The sequence below is a fragment of the Emydura macquarii genome, unplaced genomic scaffold (assembly GCF_026122565.2).
Source record: "Emydura macquarii macquarii isolate MOO-44397 ecotype Brisbane River unplaced genomic scaffold, CSIRO-AGI_Emac_v2 contig_2825, whole genome shotgun sequence".
Taxonomy (NCBI): Eukaryota; Metazoa; Chordata; order Testudines; family Chelidae; genus Emydura; species Emydura macquarii.
Genome location: NW_027132962.1, coordinates 1400374 through 1420195, shown reverse-complemented (window position 1 = coordinate 1420195; position 19822 = coordinate 1400374). Strand labels below are relative to the sequence as shown.

The 19822-nt window shown below is 39.2% G+C and overlaps 1 protein-coding gene across 1 annotated transcript in view; it reads left to right on the top strand.

Moving 5' to 3' along the window:
- CDH20 (cadherin 20) overlaps positions 1-19822 on the top strand; it is a 302650-nt gene that overhangs the window by 247165 nt on the left and 35663 nt on the right. The window contains exons 2-5 of the mRNA XM_067567940.1: positions 5607-5983; positions 12952-13246; positions 16497-16616; positions 18748-18915. Coding sequence (XP_067424041.1) covers positions 5735-5983; positions 12952-13246; positions 16497-16616; positions 18748-18915 — 832 coding nt within the window. The 5' untranslated portion in view covers positions 5607-5734. The remainder of the gene's footprint in view (positions 1-5606; positions 5984-12951; positions 13247-16496; positions 16617-18747; positions 18916-19822) is intronic.

Genomic DNA, 19822 nt, shown 5'->3' with positions numbered 1-19822 from the left:
CCCATGCAACTGTGATTCACGGATAATTCATGTTGACTTGACTATAATTGTGTAAACTGGGATTCATATGATCCAACTCTGTAACCTGTAGTACCACTCCCTTCACAAGAGCGAGCATATCATTCTTAGCAATTTCTTTGATGTCTGTGCTAGTGATGGGTAACCTATCCATCAAGTTGAGATAGAACACTTCATCTGAAGTTTCTTTGAGTTGATGAGAGCTTGGACATAGCAGGCATGACAGCCCATCAGTATTGCCCTGCTGAGTCCCTTTACAGCACTGAATAGTATAGGAAAAAGCTGAAAGTAGTAATGCCCATCATTGCATATGAACAGCAATTAATGACAGAATTCCATGTTTCTGTCCAAAAATTGAAAGTAATGGGTGATGATCCATCAGCAAGGTAAAATTCTGACATACAGATAGGTCTGGGATTTCCAGATTCCAAAGATAATGCTGAGAGCGTCTCCCTCTATTTGTGCATAGTTCTTCTCAGGCTTAGTAAGTGTTCATGTTGTAAAGGCAACTGGTTTCTCCATGTCATTAGGAAAAATGTGAGAAAGAATTGCACCCACCCCATAAGGTGAAGCATCACAAGTTGATTGCAATGGTATAAGTTGTAATGCTGGGCACCTTACAGGTAGAGGGATCTTTTTCCCTGCGCATCTATCAACAGCACATAAGAGCAAGAGAGGGTTCCTTCCAAAACACTTGTGACAATTTATTGGGTGACAAATCAAACATAAACACAGGGGTCAGAACATACACCGGGGATGAACCCCAGGACCCCAAACCAATAAACATAACCCTTGGTCAACCCCTAATGGTCTCTGAGCTTAAATGCCTCGCTCACTGTCAAGCTTCGCCTCCAGGCGTTGATCTCCGATTGTCAGTTGTTACACGTCTGCTTCTCGTCCACGTCTGCCGTCATCTGCTTCTCGTCCTCGACAGCGTCTACTTCTCGTCCTCGTCTCAGTCGAGCCTACCCGTATAACCAGATTGAATGAACCACCCACCACTCTGTCTCTGAAATGGACAGCCTCGGCTGTCGGGTGCGTGGAACCTTTATAGGCTCGGCTGGTGTGGCAAGAGCCAATAGGAAGATGGTATTTTCCCGCCTCTGGAGGCTTTGCACACCACCCTCTCGGATGATGCACACGGCACCTAACCTTTGCACTCAGCATTCCACTAGGATGCACACGGCACGCTAGTTCCACTCTAGGGCCCTTATTGGTCAGTAGCTGTTGCCAGGCAGATCTGACTTCAACTGCTCACCTAGACCGCTCAGTGCCTTGGCTGACCTTTTGACCCTGTCAGTACTGCTGAGGCAGACTCCATCTTAACCTAATATGGACTCCATAAACTATATACAAATAGGCATAAAACAGGGGGGAAGAGCCACAGGTCTAGAATGGTAGCAAAGCATCAAAGTCTATAACAACTTTGGCTGACATCAGCAGATTCTTTGCTTCTTTTAAATACACACTCACACTCGTTAGTCCATTTCCATGTTTTCTTTGCTTATAACTGTTCAAGTAAGGGTTCCAATGCTGTTGCCAGATTAGGCAGAAATTTACCGAAATTGTTAAGTAATCCTCAGAATGAACATAACTTTGAAGGTGATCCTCTTGATCCTTTTCTGGAACAAGTATGTGGTCCAAATAGCACTGAATTCCATTCAATCCCTTCAGGATCTCATCCCTAACTTTCTGGAACAGGATAGGTGCTAGTGTGATACCAAAAGGCACTCTGTTATAACAAAATAAGCCTTTTTGTATGTTGACTGAGATATTTGTGAGATGCCAGATCATCTCCATTTGCAGGTGTGCATTGAGCAAATCCAATTTACTGATTCACTAAGAGTGAATTTACTGATTCACTAATTTTGATTCACTAAGAGTTACACACAAATGTTCAGTACAAGATAGTGAACACATCTGCACATAAAACTGGATTCAGATTCACTTTGAAATCTCCGTAAATTTGAACAGAACCATCCTTCTTGAGCACTGCTACAAGTGTTGTAGCCCACTCACTGTGTGGAACCAATGACAAGACTCCAATGTTCACTAAATGGTCCAAATCAGCTTCCACTAGAGGCTTATGAGCATAAGGCACAACACTGAGCTTGCAGTAGTTTGGCTGGCTGTCAGACTTAACAGTGAGTTTCACCTACACGTTGATCAGCTCTTTTTTCAAAAACTTTGGAGTATCTATCCAGTATTTTTTAAGATTCTGAGGTGCTTTCATGATTGTTTTGATCTCAGTCCAGTTCACCTTGAACTTCTCAAGCCAAGATCTGCCAAATAACAGTGGATATTCCCCTTCAATCATATATGAGGGTAAAACAACTGACTGTCCATCTAATTGAATTTTTACCTGGAGTATCTCTTTTGGGACTAACTTTTCCCCAGTATAAATCTTCAAAACTGTGGAGGTTTCTTCCAGAGGAGCTTGTGACAAAGTCTGGTGATAGGTAGATGCAGAAATCAGTGAGATGGCAGTTCCAGTATTAAGCTCCATTCTTGCAAGAACTCCTTCGATCAAAGGTGTGACCCAGATGCGGTCTCTGAATCTAGCTTCTGATAACACATGTAGTGCTAGATCTTGGTCAGTGTCCCTAGAGCTCCTATCTTTTTCCATATTATGAATTCCCAACTGCCGTCCTTTCCTAGGTGCGTAGGTTCTGTGTTGCTGGTTGTTGAACTCTGATACAAGTCATAGCAATATGCCCAGCAATCCTTCTGAGCGTGTGTAGTTTGTACCAATGACCACATGGCAATTACTTATGTACCAATGGTCCTCTGTCTCACCAATTCACGAGATTAACTTCTTGGTTCACACTAAATTCCAGAGAATCCTTCCCTGCAGTTTCCATTTTAACTGCTACTTCAACTGTCTTATTGAACGTAAGCACTGATACAGTCAATAAACTTCTTCTGAACCTGTCATTGCATAATCCAGAGACCAATTGGTCACACAGGGCATCACTTAATGTTTGTCCAAATGACAGTACTCTGACAATTTCCTTAGAGCTGCAACAAACTGTGCTACCAACTCTCCACTTCCCTGATGTCGCTGCTGGAACCAATATTGTTCTGACTTGGGGTAGGAGACAAATGATTCTGAATTGCTGCAGTAATTGCAGCTTACATGGCAGTTCTGGGCACATAGGTGACAATAGATCATGCAGCAGTCAATATGCTTTCGGACCCATCATTGTCAACAAGGTTGAAACTCATTGTCCATCTAGAATGGTGTTGTGTGTTACAAATTGCTCAAAACATTCATGATACATCACCCATGCTTTGCAGTTTTTGTCAAATTCACCAACGTTGCTCCCAGAATTTGCCATTACTCTTCTCTCCTGTTGGACTTCACACCATGTTGACATTTTCTCTGCCACAGGAAATCTGTTATTGCACTATCTGTGCTTGACCTCCCTCATCTGGATCCATACCAATGCTGCAGACTGCAAATCTTTTCCTTTGGCTGTACTTGGTTTCCCTCTGTTGGCTATAGAAACAGTGCAGGCTAAGCTGTTTCCCTGTTTGCACCAGGTCAACTAAGATGGCTGCTTGCTTTCTCCTCACTTCTTTGTTTGCAGACGCTCCAGGCAGCAGCCTATTCCTATGTTCTGTTTTTAATTGCCTATTTCCCACTCTGTAGTTGGTTGATTCACGCCATCTCAGCAGCAAAAGCAGCAATATGTCACCTTGTACCTCTATGGGAACTTTTCCGCTTTATAGTATTATTTGCTTGCTTTTTCTTCTTGTTCAGGCAATGGGATCACTAGACACTCATGGGATAAAAATCCTCTGTCGCCAAATGTTATATTCAGACCCATCAGACAAGGAGATAGACACAGAGGGAGCTGATAGAAACATAGGGTCAACTTTATGGTTCTGATAGCAAAACTGAAATTAACATGAAAGAGAAGTTTTGCACTAGGGTGGGAGCAATGTTCAAAGATTTAAAGGGACAGCACTTCACAGGGCCCGATTCTGATCTGGGTTACACAGATGCAACTTCAAATGACTTTATAGTGAGTTGGATTCATGTAATTGTGGACAGAATTGTACCCAAGGGGTTTAGCATGCCAACATCACTAGCTGCCCTCCTTCTGCAATTTATAAAGACCCACGTATTCTGTAAATCATTTTGGCTATAATGTATTTACACCATTGAATATTTGTTGTATTTTTGTACTTTGCTTGTTGTACCTGTTGTGCTTTAACTATAAGTTCCTCAGGGCATGAACTTGTTAATTGTTTGCCACACTTCACATACTGTACAAAAACATGCACATCAGTCTGCTATTTCTTTTATATGACCTTAAAAGCCATATTATATTATATTAAAATACTCCATTCTTTTAACTTCTTCATGTTAAAAAAATCACATTATATTACTTTCCACTTAAAGAATTTTCTATACAACGGTGCAAAATCATTTCAAATGATTTTTAATCCTTTGAAGGGTTTCAGTTATGAGAATTTGACATATCTCCTGCTAGTTTTTATCTCCTCAGAATGAAACAATTAAGTAGGCCTTAAATTTATAATAGTAATAAAAGTGTGTGTATAAACTATTTAAATGTCATAACAAAAAAAACATTTGCTAATGAGTCCATTTGTCCTGAGTGGTATGGAAAGCAGGGTTCTCAAAATGAACAGCAGAAATATTAGACCCACAGGATGTGCTGAGTGTTTTGACAGAGTAATTCAAGTGCAATGTCACCTCATTAAACTCAGCAAAACAATGAAAGAAAAGATTGCAACAGTCCACGGCCTGGAGTGAGGTCACTAGCTAATCTGACTTCATGATAACAAAAGATCCTAGACTGATGAGAAAGTGTCCTCTGATGGAGGTTGGCATTCCTCTGCCTAAGCAAGCCTTTTAGGCTTAAAAAGGAAAAATTTGTTAGCTTGACTCACTTAGATATGTTCCACAATAGCATGTGACCATCAGCATTCTGAAACCTTTTCTGGATTATATAATGATTAACTGACCATTCAAATTCTAGAAATGTCACATTAGCAACAGCAATCAGCTCCTCAGAGAGAAGGCAACAGAGTGTGAAACCTGAATTCAAGCAACAGGAGTTTGAAAGAATTATTACAGTCAGAAATAATTTTGCAGCTGCTAGAAATGAAATTCAAGGTTTTTAATATATCCATAATATTTAAGATGATTTCCAAACAGAAAAAGAAAGCCAACTGGCACAGAGGTATTAGTTATCTATCATAATTTCCAAAGTGAATCCATCTTTTAAATGTTTTCATAGGGCTTCTGGTCATAAATATTTCTAAAGAGCAAGCTATTAACTCAAGCCACTCAATAATATACTGGAACCCTGCAGCTACCTAAGTTAGCAAAGCAGAGAACTCTTAGTTACTAGCTGTATCCCACTGGTGATTGCATTTGAGGGTGTGGTGCTGCAATTAATAAAGTAAGAAGTCTTCCTTGTCTGGAACATGCATACCATGATATCATAGTTTTATGTGGAAGATTGAATGTTTTTTATATCTTTTGTGAAAAAGATGCTCCATCTACCTTGGCAAAAACTTGAACTTCTTACTGTAGATTTTCCTTAATTTTACAGGAGACCATCATCCTTAAAGCTGTCAGGTCCAGTCAAAGTCTCTCTTGGAAGTTTCAAAGGCCTACCTTTTTCTTCCTAAAAAACCCAATCTGTGGTATTTTGATTTTACAAAGAACTCTGGTAAACAGATGTGGACTTCAGATAGGATGAGCAATGCAAAGAACTGGTTTGGACTTGGTGTGTCCTTATATTTTTGGGGACTGATGGACCTTACTACACTTGTACTGTCTGGGAGTGCCAGGCCACTCACTGAAAACCAAGAAGACAACCTGTCAGACAAGCTGCTACTGCATCAGCGAATGAAGAGGAGCTGGGTATGGAACCAGTTCTTTGTTCTTGAAGAATATACTGGAACTGACCCTTTGTATGTGGGCAAGGTAAGAACCATGAAATCCAAGGGAGAGGGGATATCGAATAGAAAAAAAGTGAGAGCGAGAGAGAGAGAGAGAGAGAGAGAGAGAGATGGCAAAATGTGAAGTTTCCCCAAGTAGGTCTTCTTACCTTCCTTCTGGCAGTGAATCTATCCACGTCTAATTATTTCAGTTCCTGAGAGCTTTCAACTGGTGTCACCTTGAACTGGGAAGAATGTCTGCTTCAAGAAGCTGTCAATATATTTGCCTATTTCAGAAAGATCCTCTGTAACAATTATCAGTTGGAATTGAGGCAGCCTTAGAAAATCTGCAACAGTCTTTCTAGGGACCATCACAGTGTCAAGGCAAGCAAAGTTAAATTGACATATGAGTATTAGGGAAGAAAGAGAGGGCTTGTGATCATGCTTCTGTCTGTGATCAAATCTGGTGTTAAAGCTAAAATTACAATTAAATAAGAGTAACCAGTGGCTTTTGAAAAGCAAGACTTCAAATGATTTTCTGTAACCTTCTAGGGTCTGAATCTCCTCTCCTTTACACCAGATTTATTACAGTGTAATTCTATTGATTTAAATGCAGCTAATGCCTGATTTATACCAGTGTAAGAGCAGGTCCTTCAATTCAAAGACATGGGGCCTGATCGTCCATAAACCTGCTCCTTGTGTAGACTGTTACACCAGTAGAAAGCCAGTGCAAAGCAGATGTAAAATGCTATCAAATCCAACTGGTAGTATTTTGCACTCTTCACAGTGGTGCAAATAGCTACAGAAGGAAGAGGCTAATGGAGAATCAAGCCCATGATGTTTTCAATCACTCACTGTGACCCGCCCTCTCTGTTCCATTTTCCCATTGCTTATCAAGACTGTGAGATAGATTAAATCATTTTGACCCTGCTGTTCAGAAGTTTCAGCAACTTGCTTTGCTTCCAGCCGTTGATTGCAGTTGTAATTATAGCTTGAACAATACAGTTATAGTTTCCACAAATCAGGATCAGATGCTGTAGTGATGAGCACAGTATAACTACAGATAAATTGGATAGATTAATAGATGGGTAAGCAGGTAGGTAGAAAGATTACATTAGATTACATCATGGTTTTTACCCACATCATCAGGTTTTGACATGCTATGTTAGGACCCTGGTTAAAATCATACATCTCTTCATTCTTTTCTTCTAAGTCCTGTATCTTAGGAAACAAAATATCAGAAGTCCAAGGGCCTGCTTTTGAATTGATTTATCACTAGGGCTCTCAATTACACTAGTGTAAAATCAAAGTAATCCCACTGACTTCAGTGGAGTTATTCCTGATTTACAACTGTGTGACTAGCACACCAAATAGACTCCCATTGATTTCAGTGGTGTTACTCCTGATTGGCACTGGTGTAAATGAGTCCTCAAACCTGATGCTGTGGGTAAAAAATATAATGTAATCTAATATAATATTTCTACCTACCATTTGAGATTCATCACACTGCCTAACTTTTCCATTCTTTGTCTCCATTTCTTTTTGAGTGAAGGGAGTTAATATTTAATTCCTTCACAAATCTTTGTTTAAGGGGCAGGTTTTTTCAGTTACATCGGTGTAACACTGAAGTTATTTCAAATCTGCACCATGTACTTGGAGCAGAATTTGGATTTAAATGAATATATAAAACTGGTTGATCTTTTTTGGGGCCGGATTGTATAATCATGTCAAAACTTAAATTTTAAAAACTGCAGACAAAATCCCACTCAGCACAGCTGAGGAAAGCATGGCAAAAATTATTCTAAGCCACATTTCCATGTGCCCTGATGCCAGGACCTGCCTTTGTCACAACTCACAGCAGACACAGGGCTGCTCTAATTTATGCCAGCCACAATAGCCCCCTGTGGATCATTCTGGTGGCCGGGAATTGCTGAAGTGCACGTGTTTTGTCAATGCTCCCTCCCTGGTGGAAGGGGGAAGAAAGATAACAAAAAGCCAATTATATTGGCTTTACACCATAAAGTGTTCCCCTGTAACAGGGAAATCCCTTGCTGCTGCCTTAGAGCAGCATTCTAGTCCCCTTTTTTCACTGGAGCAGCACCAAGAGGACTTAACCTAGGCTGTGGATCTGGTCTCTTATGGAAAATGTGTCATAGTTACCTGAGAAATATAGAGAAAGTATCTTTTCGGCAGGGAAAAGGAAAATATTTTCCAGGGTTTTAGTCAGCATAATGCTTGCTTTTCTTTGATGCTTGAAGTTGTCATTCAAAGTGTTACATGGTGTGTTAGCTACACGACTCCCATTAAAGTTAAAGTCCTGTAGAGGTGAGTGGCTGATGTGATAAGTTAGGGAGACAGAAACTAATTGTCAGTGTCAGGCATTTTCTGACTTCATCCAGCAGCCTAGAGTGCTCCAGCGTTTGAACTCTGGTTCTTTACACGTAACACCCCTCCTCACCGCTGTTTTAGAGATTAACAGGCATATTTGTGCCTGGCAGCTGAATAAATGTGCAAGGGAGTGGGGAGGCCACAAGACACCTCCCATTTTGTGCCCCTGTGCATTAATGCAGCACAATTACCTCCCGTACAGAGCCTACGCAGACACTAGCCTCCCCAAAGGGATGGAAGGAGCAGGGAGGAGATTGGGCCATGTCCGAGTTAGTGGAGCACATGCTGCATTCCCTGAGGCACAGATCCCTCCCTGAAATACTTCCTGGGGTGATTTTTCACTGCCCCTTATGCAGGGCTATGTATATCAGACATAAATGAGCTTCACAGTAGGTTTTACCATTCTGCTGTAAGGAAGCTTCTCAGACTGATATGGTTAATGCTTTCTCAGGGGCCACCTGCTTCGTCTCTCCAGTAGCTCATCTTTTACTGTGCAGAGAAAAATCCAAATAATTTCCTCCCAGCTCCAAGCCTGCCACATGGCAGCAGGATGCTGCAGTAGCCACAGCACCGTGCCAACTTAAAACTGGATTTCCTTTCCAGTACGGTAACTGCTACACTGTACACACCTATTTGTAAAAGTACAGTGTCAGAGGATTTGGTCTGTCACCGCAATGATGTGAGTTCCAGTCTCTGCAAATGATGAAATCTATTAGATTTAGTACAGCCTGGAATGATAAAACCTTTACTTTCGAAATGCAAAACGCATTGCAGAAGAAATCTCAGATCCTTCCCCCTTTCCTTCCAGCTCTCCCTCCCAACACACACAATTCACTTTTATGTTCTTCCTTTTATGCTCTGTCTGGAAACAATAGGATATGTGATACATAATGCTAACAACAGTTTTGCAGCCTAACAGCTAGCCTGATTGGGACACAGTACTCTAAACACACAACTGCAGAGTAAGACAGAGACCCTCTGTTATCCTAAAATTGTTATTAATTGGCCAAATTTACATCCTGAGTGATCCCATTGATTTTTAACAGGATTGTGTACAGAGGATATAATTTAGCAGTGAATTTGGCTCTTGAACATTTCAGTGCAACTTCCTATATTTTATTTTATTTACTATTTAATGAAGAGTTTCTCATTAATGCACCAGAAACATCTCTTTTTCTCTGCCTTAGCATTAATTCCCCAATCAAATATGACAGCTACAGCTACACCTACCCAAGAGGTCGTGCTCACTCATTGGCACATAATACCAAAACTCTACAAGAGTACGAAATGGCTAAGTAGTTCTGAATCAAAATTTATTATAGTGTCCTTCTGAAAAAGTCCGGTTTACGAGCTCCTAGACTGATATTCTCTGATTCATGTGTGCATAGGGCAAATGGTGATAACCATTGTCTTTTTTAAAATTAATCACAAGAAACCATTTTCTAAAGCTATGCTAATTTGCAGTTTGGCATCTGTGTGACTTAATACTGGTAACAGTCATCTGAATTTGATTGCTTTGCTGATGCTGAATGTAGTTGGTTCTCCTATTCTTCCCCCATTTAACTGATGCATCAGCTATGAAATGCTAATGTTCCAATGAAATGTCAAAGTTCCAGAGAACACTGTCTGATTTCACAGTAGCCATAACAGAGACAAGCAGCAAAGTAGCTAAATGAAATATCAATTATCGGACAAGTTCACTGTCACCATCTGTACCTTTAGTTTTTTCAGCCATATCAGAGTGTGATAAAAAGAGGCTCCAGCTGTAACTTTTAAAAACCAGCATGATTAGCCAACAGAAGGGTTGGGTATTTTTTAAGGGGTCACAGGATCTATTTTTAAAAGAAATAGAAGCTACATATTTTTAATACATATTTTTCACATTGTGATGTGGATTTGATTATAAAATAAATCTATTGGCTCAACAATATAATTTCAACCTCCTTTAAAGGAAATGCTAGTGATTGTTTAGAATATATATAGATTAGCTAAATAGAGATCTACCAGGTTTGTGAGGGTACTTCACTTCAATGGCTGTTGCAGCTTTGCTGAATCAGAGCACAATCTGGTTCTCATCTAAATTAATGTGAAACATCCACTGAATTCTATAAGGGTAGGCCCAAGATTTCCATAGGTCACACGTGGTGCTCTGACAAATTAGGGATTAAAATAGCTTCCAAAAACTCATAGACTCATAGGGCTAGATCCACAGCTGAGTGCAAATTGACATGCCTCAGCTGAAGTCAATGGGGCCATAGTGACTTACACTAGATAAGGATCTGGCCCATAGAAGTCCCAGTTCAGTGAGGCACTTAAGCACAGGACCGGATTTAGGGGCAGGCAACCCAGGCAACAACCTGGAGTGCCGGGCTTAGGGGGTGCCAGGCTTGGGGTGCTGTTTTTGTTGTTAGCAACAAAAGGGAAAATAGAATATTTGAAGTAAAATGTTTCAGGCATTCCATATGTGGATTCATTTTTCACTAACCTCCTAAAACGTTCTGGACCTTTGTAGAATCTCATGGAACTTTCCAGACTTTCTGAGAACTACATTTTCCTCAAATCTCCTATAATGTTAATAGGTTAACATTCTAAAGCTGTCACCACTATTTAATACTGGTCTACCCACTGTTGGTGCACAGTTCAATTTCTTGACGTTAGTACATTTCACTTATTCTTAAAATCAAAAAGTTTCCATAAGGAAACATTTTCTTTTATTTGCTTATGTATGGCATGAATAAATACAGATTTACAGATCATAGCATGCAAATATATCATCTTATATAACAGGCATAAATCATGTATGCAAATCGTGCATCCAAGTCATGAAATGCGCTACAAATGCAATAAAAAATAAAGTATTCAAAAGTTTAACAAATGCAGCTGGGGGGGTCACCAAACATACTCCTCGCCTGAGACTCTATTTGGTTTAGGGCTGGCCCTGCATAAGCAACCCTCCTCATCAAAATATTTATACATGTGTAAAGTTAAGAAAATGCTAACTACTTTGCTGAAGCTGGCCTATTATGCCCATCATTGTTTATTCATCCACCAACATAGCAAATATATCAAAAAAGCAATCAAGCTTGATACACAAAAGCTATTCTTTATAAATCCATTCTGATTGTTGTTCATGGTTCTGTCATCTTCCAAATGCTTAGGGTCTGATCTAACATGTTTCTCTGATTTCAGCAAGCATTGGATCAGGCCATAAGGCCCCATCCAGCAAAGCATTTAACTATGTGCTTAAATTGAAATTAGGGGCTTTGTTTGATCCTCATATTTGTTCTAATATTTCACTAAAGTTAGATGTTTAGCAGAATGGTAATTACCAGGGTGATTCTTGTACTTGTTTTTGAAGATAATTAGTACAATATTTACTTTTTTTCTATATTTGGTTATGTCCCCAGTTATCCACAACTTCTTAGAACGATTTATCACTCATGCAGTAAATTCATTTGCTAAAATCCTGGGATGCATTTAAAACCCACAGGCTGGCTTGTATGTACTCAAATGTGCCAAGTTACTTGCCTTACCTGCTCTTTAATAATAGAGACGAAGTGGGTAACTTTTATTGGACAAACTTCTGCTATGAAAGAGACAAGTAGAGCTCTGTGGAGCTTGAAAGTTTGTCTCTTTCACCAACAGAGATTTTGTCCATTAAAATATATTACCTAGCCTACCTTGTCTGTCTCATATCCTGGGATTAACATGGCTACAATACTGCAAACAACTTTCATAATAACTACTTTATACCACCTGGCTTATTAACTAACTGTCCAACTTTATTTTTGTTGTTGGACACAATTTTTTAAAGGAGTTCTACATTACAGCAATTGAGTAGTCGTTCATTCATTCCATTCCACACTGCATTCACTAGTTGACTGAGGGCTTGTCTACATGGCAAGTTACTGCACAGCAAGCCACTCTATAGCTCACCAGCTAGCTGTGCTATGACATCCCACGTGAGCACTGCTACAGCACACTGAAAATCCCAGAGTGTGGCTTGACATACTTTCACTGCACTGTAGAAGTGTCCACATGGGACGTTACTGCATAGCAAGTTGGTGCACTATAGATTCACACACGAGTTTGCTGCACAGTAACTTTCTGTACAGACAAGCCCTTACTGTATTTTCTCTCTAGTCCAGTACTCTTTTGCCAGTGGTATATTCTGTAAGAGCCCTTCCTATTCCTTTTAATCCTCCTTAGAAAGTGTAGTTATTCTGCATTTTTTTTTTGTCCTCATCTTTTCTCAATTGTTAATGGATTATGGGCCTTATCTGAAGCCCATTAAAGTCAACAGAAAGACACTCAAAGACTCCTGTGAGTTTTGAATCCAGCCCCAAGAGCATTCTTGTTTGGTTGCCTCCTCCTTTTTCCACAGTACAGTTTTGGAGGTGGAAGTTGGGAGGAGAGGGGAAGGATAAGCTCAACTTTGCACTTCTGCTATATGAATTATTTGCATCCTTCTATATTAAACAACAAAGAAAAAAGAAAAATGTTTCTAAAACGAGTGGATGAATCCCAGTAGTGCAACCAAAATGTTCTGTAAACTAATTTTCAAAGCTGTGTTCACCACATACGCTCAATGCTCATGTTCTGAGTAGATCGTGTTACTTTTTGCAGCTCCATTCTGATATGGACAGGGGAGATGGATCAATCAAGTATATTCTCTCAGGAGAAGGAGCTGGCATTGTATTTACAATCGATGATACCACTGGGGACATTCACGCCATTCAGAGATTGGACCGCGAGGAGAGGTCCCAGTATACCCTCAGGGCTCAGGCCCTGGACAGACGGTCAGGCAGGCCAATGGAACCAGAATCAGAGTTCATCATCAAAATCCAAGACATCAATGACAATGAACCCAAGTTCCTGGATGGACCTTATGTAGCCTCAGTTCCAGAAATGTCACCAGTAGGTAAGGTGGATTTAAGAACATAATTTTCGTTATGAACAAATTACAAATTACCCAACTCCTTGGCCTCTACTTTGGGTCCTTGGCTCTGAAGCATGGGGAAAATCTTCCCTAGAACATCTCTGGCTGCAGAAGAGCAAGTGTACTTGGTTTACATCACCAGTTGCTGGCCCCACATGGCATATTGGCATGTCAGGGGAAAGACGGGCCAGGGAAGGGCACATTGTAAAGGCCTCTTGGGCACCCACTATCAGCCAGTGAAGGTTCACCTCTGAACCTGATCCAGCTTATACCTGGATCTGTCCTTAAGATTGAAGGTGTGCAAAGTTGGCTTTAAGCCACCTTTGACCCCCATTCCTTTCTGGTCCTGCACCGAGCTTAGCTCAATGGACCCAAAGATCTGACCTGTGTTTTATGCTGTTAGAAAGGGTAGGATCCAAGAAGAATTTATTGGGGTTTTGGGGGTGTTTTTTGCAATACAGTCAGAATGCAAACATGAGCCCTCCTGGGACCTGAGCAAGCCAAGAAAATACCTCTCCATGTAAAACTTCTAGTAAACATGCAAAATATTTTTTCCAATTTTGTCAATTTTTCACTTCTTTGAAGAAACAATTGTTTTGTGGTTGCATAATTCTGACAAAGAAATAGTGCAAGATAAATCATGTGGTGTGTGCTTACAGACATGCGTCAGTGTCACATCAATAATTTAGATATAAAGCTGGAGATAAGGTGAAGCCATAAAAGTGAAATCAGGATCTGAAGTTTTCTAAAATTTACAGATGTTTGGATTCACAATTTATTTTCTGGCTTTTATCTGATAATGTCCAAGAATCAGTTTCTGATTTTGGAACATTAGGTAGATGGTTAGATTCATTCCTACAGCACTGTCTGCTGACTTCAGGAGGAAGAACTCACAGAAAAAATATCAGAACGAATCATGTTCCATCATGTCTCTGTTTTTAATAATTATAACCCACAAAGACACCCAACTTCTGAGGTAAGCAAATGGAGGAATGGGGAAAATGAAATGAAGGAAAAGGACCACTTTACATAGAAAGGTGTTTTCCTGGCTTGCTCAGGAACGCTACTGTTTGCATTCTGGCTGCACTGCAAAAAAAAAAAAAAAAAAGAAATCCAATAAATTCTTCCTTGATCCCACCCTTTCTAACAGCATAAAATGCAGGTCTTTGAGTCCACTAAGCTCCGTTTCGGGACCAAAAAGGAATATATTGGAAGGCAAACGGAAGAATGAGGAAGTTAGGAATTGTAGAAAATGTTTAAGGGAAGCAAAGGGACACAAGGAAAATTCCATGGCCAGCAGAGATAAGGACAGTAAGAAGGAATTTTTTTAATGTATTAGGAACAAAAAGAATTCTGAGGATGGTATTGATCCATTACTTGAAGGAAATGGTAGAATTATCAATAATGCAGAAAAGGCAAAAGTGTTCAATAAATATTTCTGTTCTATATTTGGGGAAAATCAGATAATATAGTCTCATCATATGGTGGTGATAACACTCTCTCCATTCCACTAGTATCTCTGGAGATGTTAAACAAAATCTACTAAAGTTAGACATTTTTAAATCAGCACATCCAAATAACTTGCATCAAGGAGTTTTTAAAAAGCTGGCTGAGGCGTTTGATGGACAGTTAATCTGACTTTGCAATAAGTCTTGGACCACTGGAGAAGTACCAGAAGAAAGCTAATGTGCCAATTTTTTAAAAGGATAAACAGGATGACCTGGGTAATTACAGATCTGTCAATCTGACATCAATCCTGGGCAGGACAGTGGAGCAGCTGATATGGGACTCAATTAATAAAGAATTAAAGGAGGGTAATAAAATTAATGCAAATCAGTATGGATACATGGAAAATATATCCTATCAAACAAACTTGATATCTTTTTTGATGAGATTACAAGTTTGGTTGATAAAGATGATAATGTTGACATAATATACTTAGATTTCTGTAAGTCATTTGTCATGCTACCACACAATAGTTTGTTTAAAAGACTACAATGATATAAAATTAAGATGGCACACATTAAATGGATTAAAAAACTGACTAATTGATAGGTCTAAAAATGTCATTGTAAGTGGAGAATCATCATCAAACAAATTTGTTTCCAGTGGGGTCCTGCAGAGATTGGTTCTTGGCCTTACACTATTTAACAGTTTTTAATCAGTGACCTGGAAGAAAACATAAAAGTATAACTGATAAAGTTTGTAGATGGCAAAAAATATGAAGTAGTGGGAAATAATGAAGAGGATAGGTCACTGATTCAGAGCAATCTGAGTGGCTTGGAAAACTGGGTGCATTTTAATATGGCTAAATGTAAATGTGTACATCTAGGAACAAAGAATGCAGGCCATATTTACAGGATGGGTGACTCTATCCTGGGAAGCAATGACTCTGAAAAAGATTTGGGGAAAGATAATTGCTGAACGTGAGCTTCCAATGTGACACTGCGGCCAAACGAGCTAATGTGATCCTGGAATGCATAAACAGGGGAATCTTGAGTACAGAAGTTATTTAATTTTTTAAGTTATTTATGATTATATTTAGTTAATAAGTTATTAACTATAACTATTTAAGTTATTTAACTTCTGTATTGGGTAGTGGTATGACCACTGTTGAAATACTGTATCCAGTTCTGGTGTCCATAATTCAAGAAGGATATTGAAAAATTGGAGAGAGTTCAGAGAAAAGCCACGAGAATGATTAAAGAATTAGGAGACGTGCCTTAAAGTGATTGACTCAAGGAGCTCAATCTATTTATTTTAACAAAGAGAAGGATAATGAGTGACTTGATTGCAGTTTATAAGTATGTATATGGGGAACAAATATTTAATAATGGGCTCTTCAATCTAGAGAAAGGTATAACATGATCCAGTGGTTGGAAGTTGAAGCTTGACAAATTCAGACTGGAAATAAGTCATACATTTTTAACAGTGAGGTTAATTAACCATTGGAATAGTTTACCAAGGCTCATGGTGGATTCTCCATCACTGACCATTTTTAAATCAAGATTGGGTGTTTTTGTCAAAGATGAACTCTAGGAATTACTTTGGGGAAGTTCTATGGCCTGTGTTATACAAGAGGTCACACTAAGATTTCACTATGGTCCCTTCTGGTCTTGTAATCTATGAGATCCAGTATAACAAAACATGTGTTATGCATTAAAACTGCTTAAAACTGTGTTCTTTCTTCCAAGCTATGAATTTAATAAAAGTCTGCTCTGTTTTTTTTCAGGCACCTCAGTTATCCAGGTGACAGCAACAGATGCTGATGACCCAACCTATGGGAACAGTGCCAGGGTGGTCTACAGTATTCTTCAGGGGCAACCATATTTCTCTGTGGACTCCAGAACAGGTATTTTATTTCAGCCAAAAAGTATGACTTCTAGCTTCCATTCACTATGGACCACATTCTTCCTCAAGAAAACACCCAGTGAGTATTGAACATCAGATGGACACAGGAGAGCAAAACTACCAGGGCAAAAGAAGGTTAAAAGACAAAACCCACTACCCAAGTCTTATTTCTATATATAAGAGCCAGGATATAACCGTTTTATGTTGCAGGGTAGGCATCATTGCAATAGAGCACTTCAGAGCAAGATGCTCTCTGCAGTAGCATATTCATCTGAATTACAAAATTCTGCATTAGTGGAGTTGGGTTTATTTTGTGCTGCTATTATTCTTGTAAGGTATCATTTCAATTAAGTCTTCAGCAGATCTGGTTGTTCACAGATCCGGGTGTAAAAACAATCTATATACCAATGGTGGTAAGAAAGTACAAGCAGACAAATGCAATTAGCTGGAGTAGTCCTACCCAAGGGCATATTTATTAATAGCCATAGGTTTATACACAGAACACTGCATATGACACACACATACACATATAATGTCTGTGTCCTAGGAGGAATCTTACATTTTTTTGACAGCTGCCAGGGGCCAAATGTAGCGTTAAGGTCAAAAACTCATGAGAAGATATTTATCGTTAAATCCTAGGGGAACAAAATAAAAAGAAATACCATATAATTCACTTTTAAAAATTATCAGTGTGTGAAATACACCCATTATCCAAGAAGAAACGTAGATATGTTTTTTTCTTTCCTGAGCCCTATTATACAAAAGAGAGCTATTTATTTAGTATTCAGGTTATAAACCATAGCACAAGTAAGCCCTTAATCATTATTGTTTTGGATACTTAAGGATTTCCAAGAGGGCAAAGTGAGGACATTTGCTGTATTAAGGGGCAGAGAAGGGACACAGTCTATAAAATATTAACACACAGAGGGCCCATTTTGCAAAGATCCTAAGCACTTTCGCATCCCAGTGGGAAATGAGGATCCACAGCACTTAATGGGCAGTGCTCAACTTCTTGCAGAATCAGGCTCATAAAAACTACAGGTGGCAACATTTAAACAGTGCACTTGTGAATTGTTTGCATTAGTCCCTATTTTTTCTTCGTATATAGGATGATGATTGCCACTGCAGTATCATTTTACTGCTGTTTTGCAAAGCTCCCTCCATTGTATGCCTGCTAAAAATAACCACTAAAAGTCTGCCATCATTTCTCAGCTTTATTGAACATAGTGATTGGAATGGTAGAATTCAGCAAGGGCAGTCAAATGTAAAAAAAGAAAGGAGAAAAAACATCCAATAGACCTAAAGCCTTAAAATAGAATAGAGAGGGCTGGAGGAGTGCTGAGGTAGGGATGAGGAGGGCCTAAAGAAGAGGTCTGTTACACTACCAGAATCCCTGAGGCAGGAGACAGAAAAGAGATAAGGAAGCATAATCTAAAAGTCCAGAGAGCTATAGCCTTGTGAGTTCCTGCTTGTACAACCAAAAGCAACAGTCTTCTTCAGTGAGTCAGCAAAGGCAGTAATTGCATCGGATGGCTCTTTGCAGAAGTGTTGCTGCCACCTCATGTTCTTTTTCAGTAATGTTACCATAAAAGAAAATAGACTGCATTCAACTGTGGATGTTTGTATGATTACCAATAGCAATTACTGTGCTCCCAACCCAGAGATGTAAATTAAAAAATAAACTACCAGTCTTTCTTATTAAAATATCCATAGGAGACAAAATGGAGATAGAAAGCCAAATTCTGCTCTCATGTACACTGGAATTGATGTGATTTAACTCCATTGGCTTCATTTGAATCACTCTAGATCAGTTGTTCTCAATCTGCGGCTAGCTCACAGCTGCTGTCCGTGTGACATCTTCAGGGCCATGCAGGTAGTATATATATATTGTGTGGCAGAAGCCCACCTAATACATAGAGAGCTGCATATGTGGCCCATGATGGTAAATAGGTTGAGAACCACTGCTTTAGATCTACACTGGTGTACCTGAGAACAGAGTCTGGTCCCATTCCTTTAAATTAGGAGCAATCTTTTTTATTATTATTAAAACCAGCTCTGTCTTGTTTTGTGTCTTGCTTAAACTGAATTTCTTTTGTGCCCTAAAACCTTTTTTGGGGAAAAAAATCTTACAGGCTTAATTAGGACAGCTCTAATGAACATGGACAGAGAAGCAAAAGACTATTATGAAGTGATTATCCAGGCCAAGGATATGGGTGGACAGCTGGGAGGATTAGCGGGGACAACCACAGTGAACATCACCCTCTCTGATGTCAATGACAACCCACCCAGATTTCCACAGAGTGAGTATCAGCTGCATTATGATGTTACTAAAGAGGGAAGAAGGGATGAAATACTTGTAAGATAAATATCTGCACTTACTTTGACCTTCTCAAATTGAATCAATCCATGACTAGAGTTGGGTGCAAAACAATCCCCCTCCCCACACCCCCTCCACCCCGGGGAGCATTTTTTAAATTTTTTACTGTCTCGAAACAGGATGAAAAGTCAAAATCTCAAAACATTTCTGAAAACTGATCCTCCAAAACAAATATCAGATCTTATTATTGTTTCAATAATTTCAAAACGTGTTTCAATTTTGACATTTTAAAATCTTTTTAGTGTAAATTAACTACAATTTCTAAATAAAAAGTTTTTTTTTCAAATTGAAAACTTTTTTTTGAAAAATTTTGAAATGTCAGAATATTTGTCAAAACTGACCCTTTGCTGCCAACACCTTTGGTTTAAATGAACTGACATTTTCCAAGCCCAAAAATAAAAAATTCTCAAATAACTGTACTCCTGACCTCCTTTTTACCAAATTATTTTCAATATTTATGGTTTTGTTTTTTCTTTTTAAATTTAGGAAACTAAGGGCATTTCTTTATCCCTAGATCAGATACTGCAGGCTTTCGCAAGTGGATTTCCACATACTGCTTTGTTTGTTTTCTCATCCTTACCATGGAAGGATGTTTGCCTCAAAGGGGAGGGGAAAGAGAAAGGTATTTAATTCAGTCATTCAGTTTAGCCTCTCCTCTTTATGGGAGAGTCTGTTGAATAATATGGAGGATTTGCATGCAGACAGTTCCAGTAAAAGTTCAACTGAAATCACCAAAATATAGTTAAAATCTAAGGCAAATGATGCTCTGAGTTACTCCAGTGTAAACCTGGAGTAATTTATGATTTCAGAAAAGTTAGTTTGGATTTACA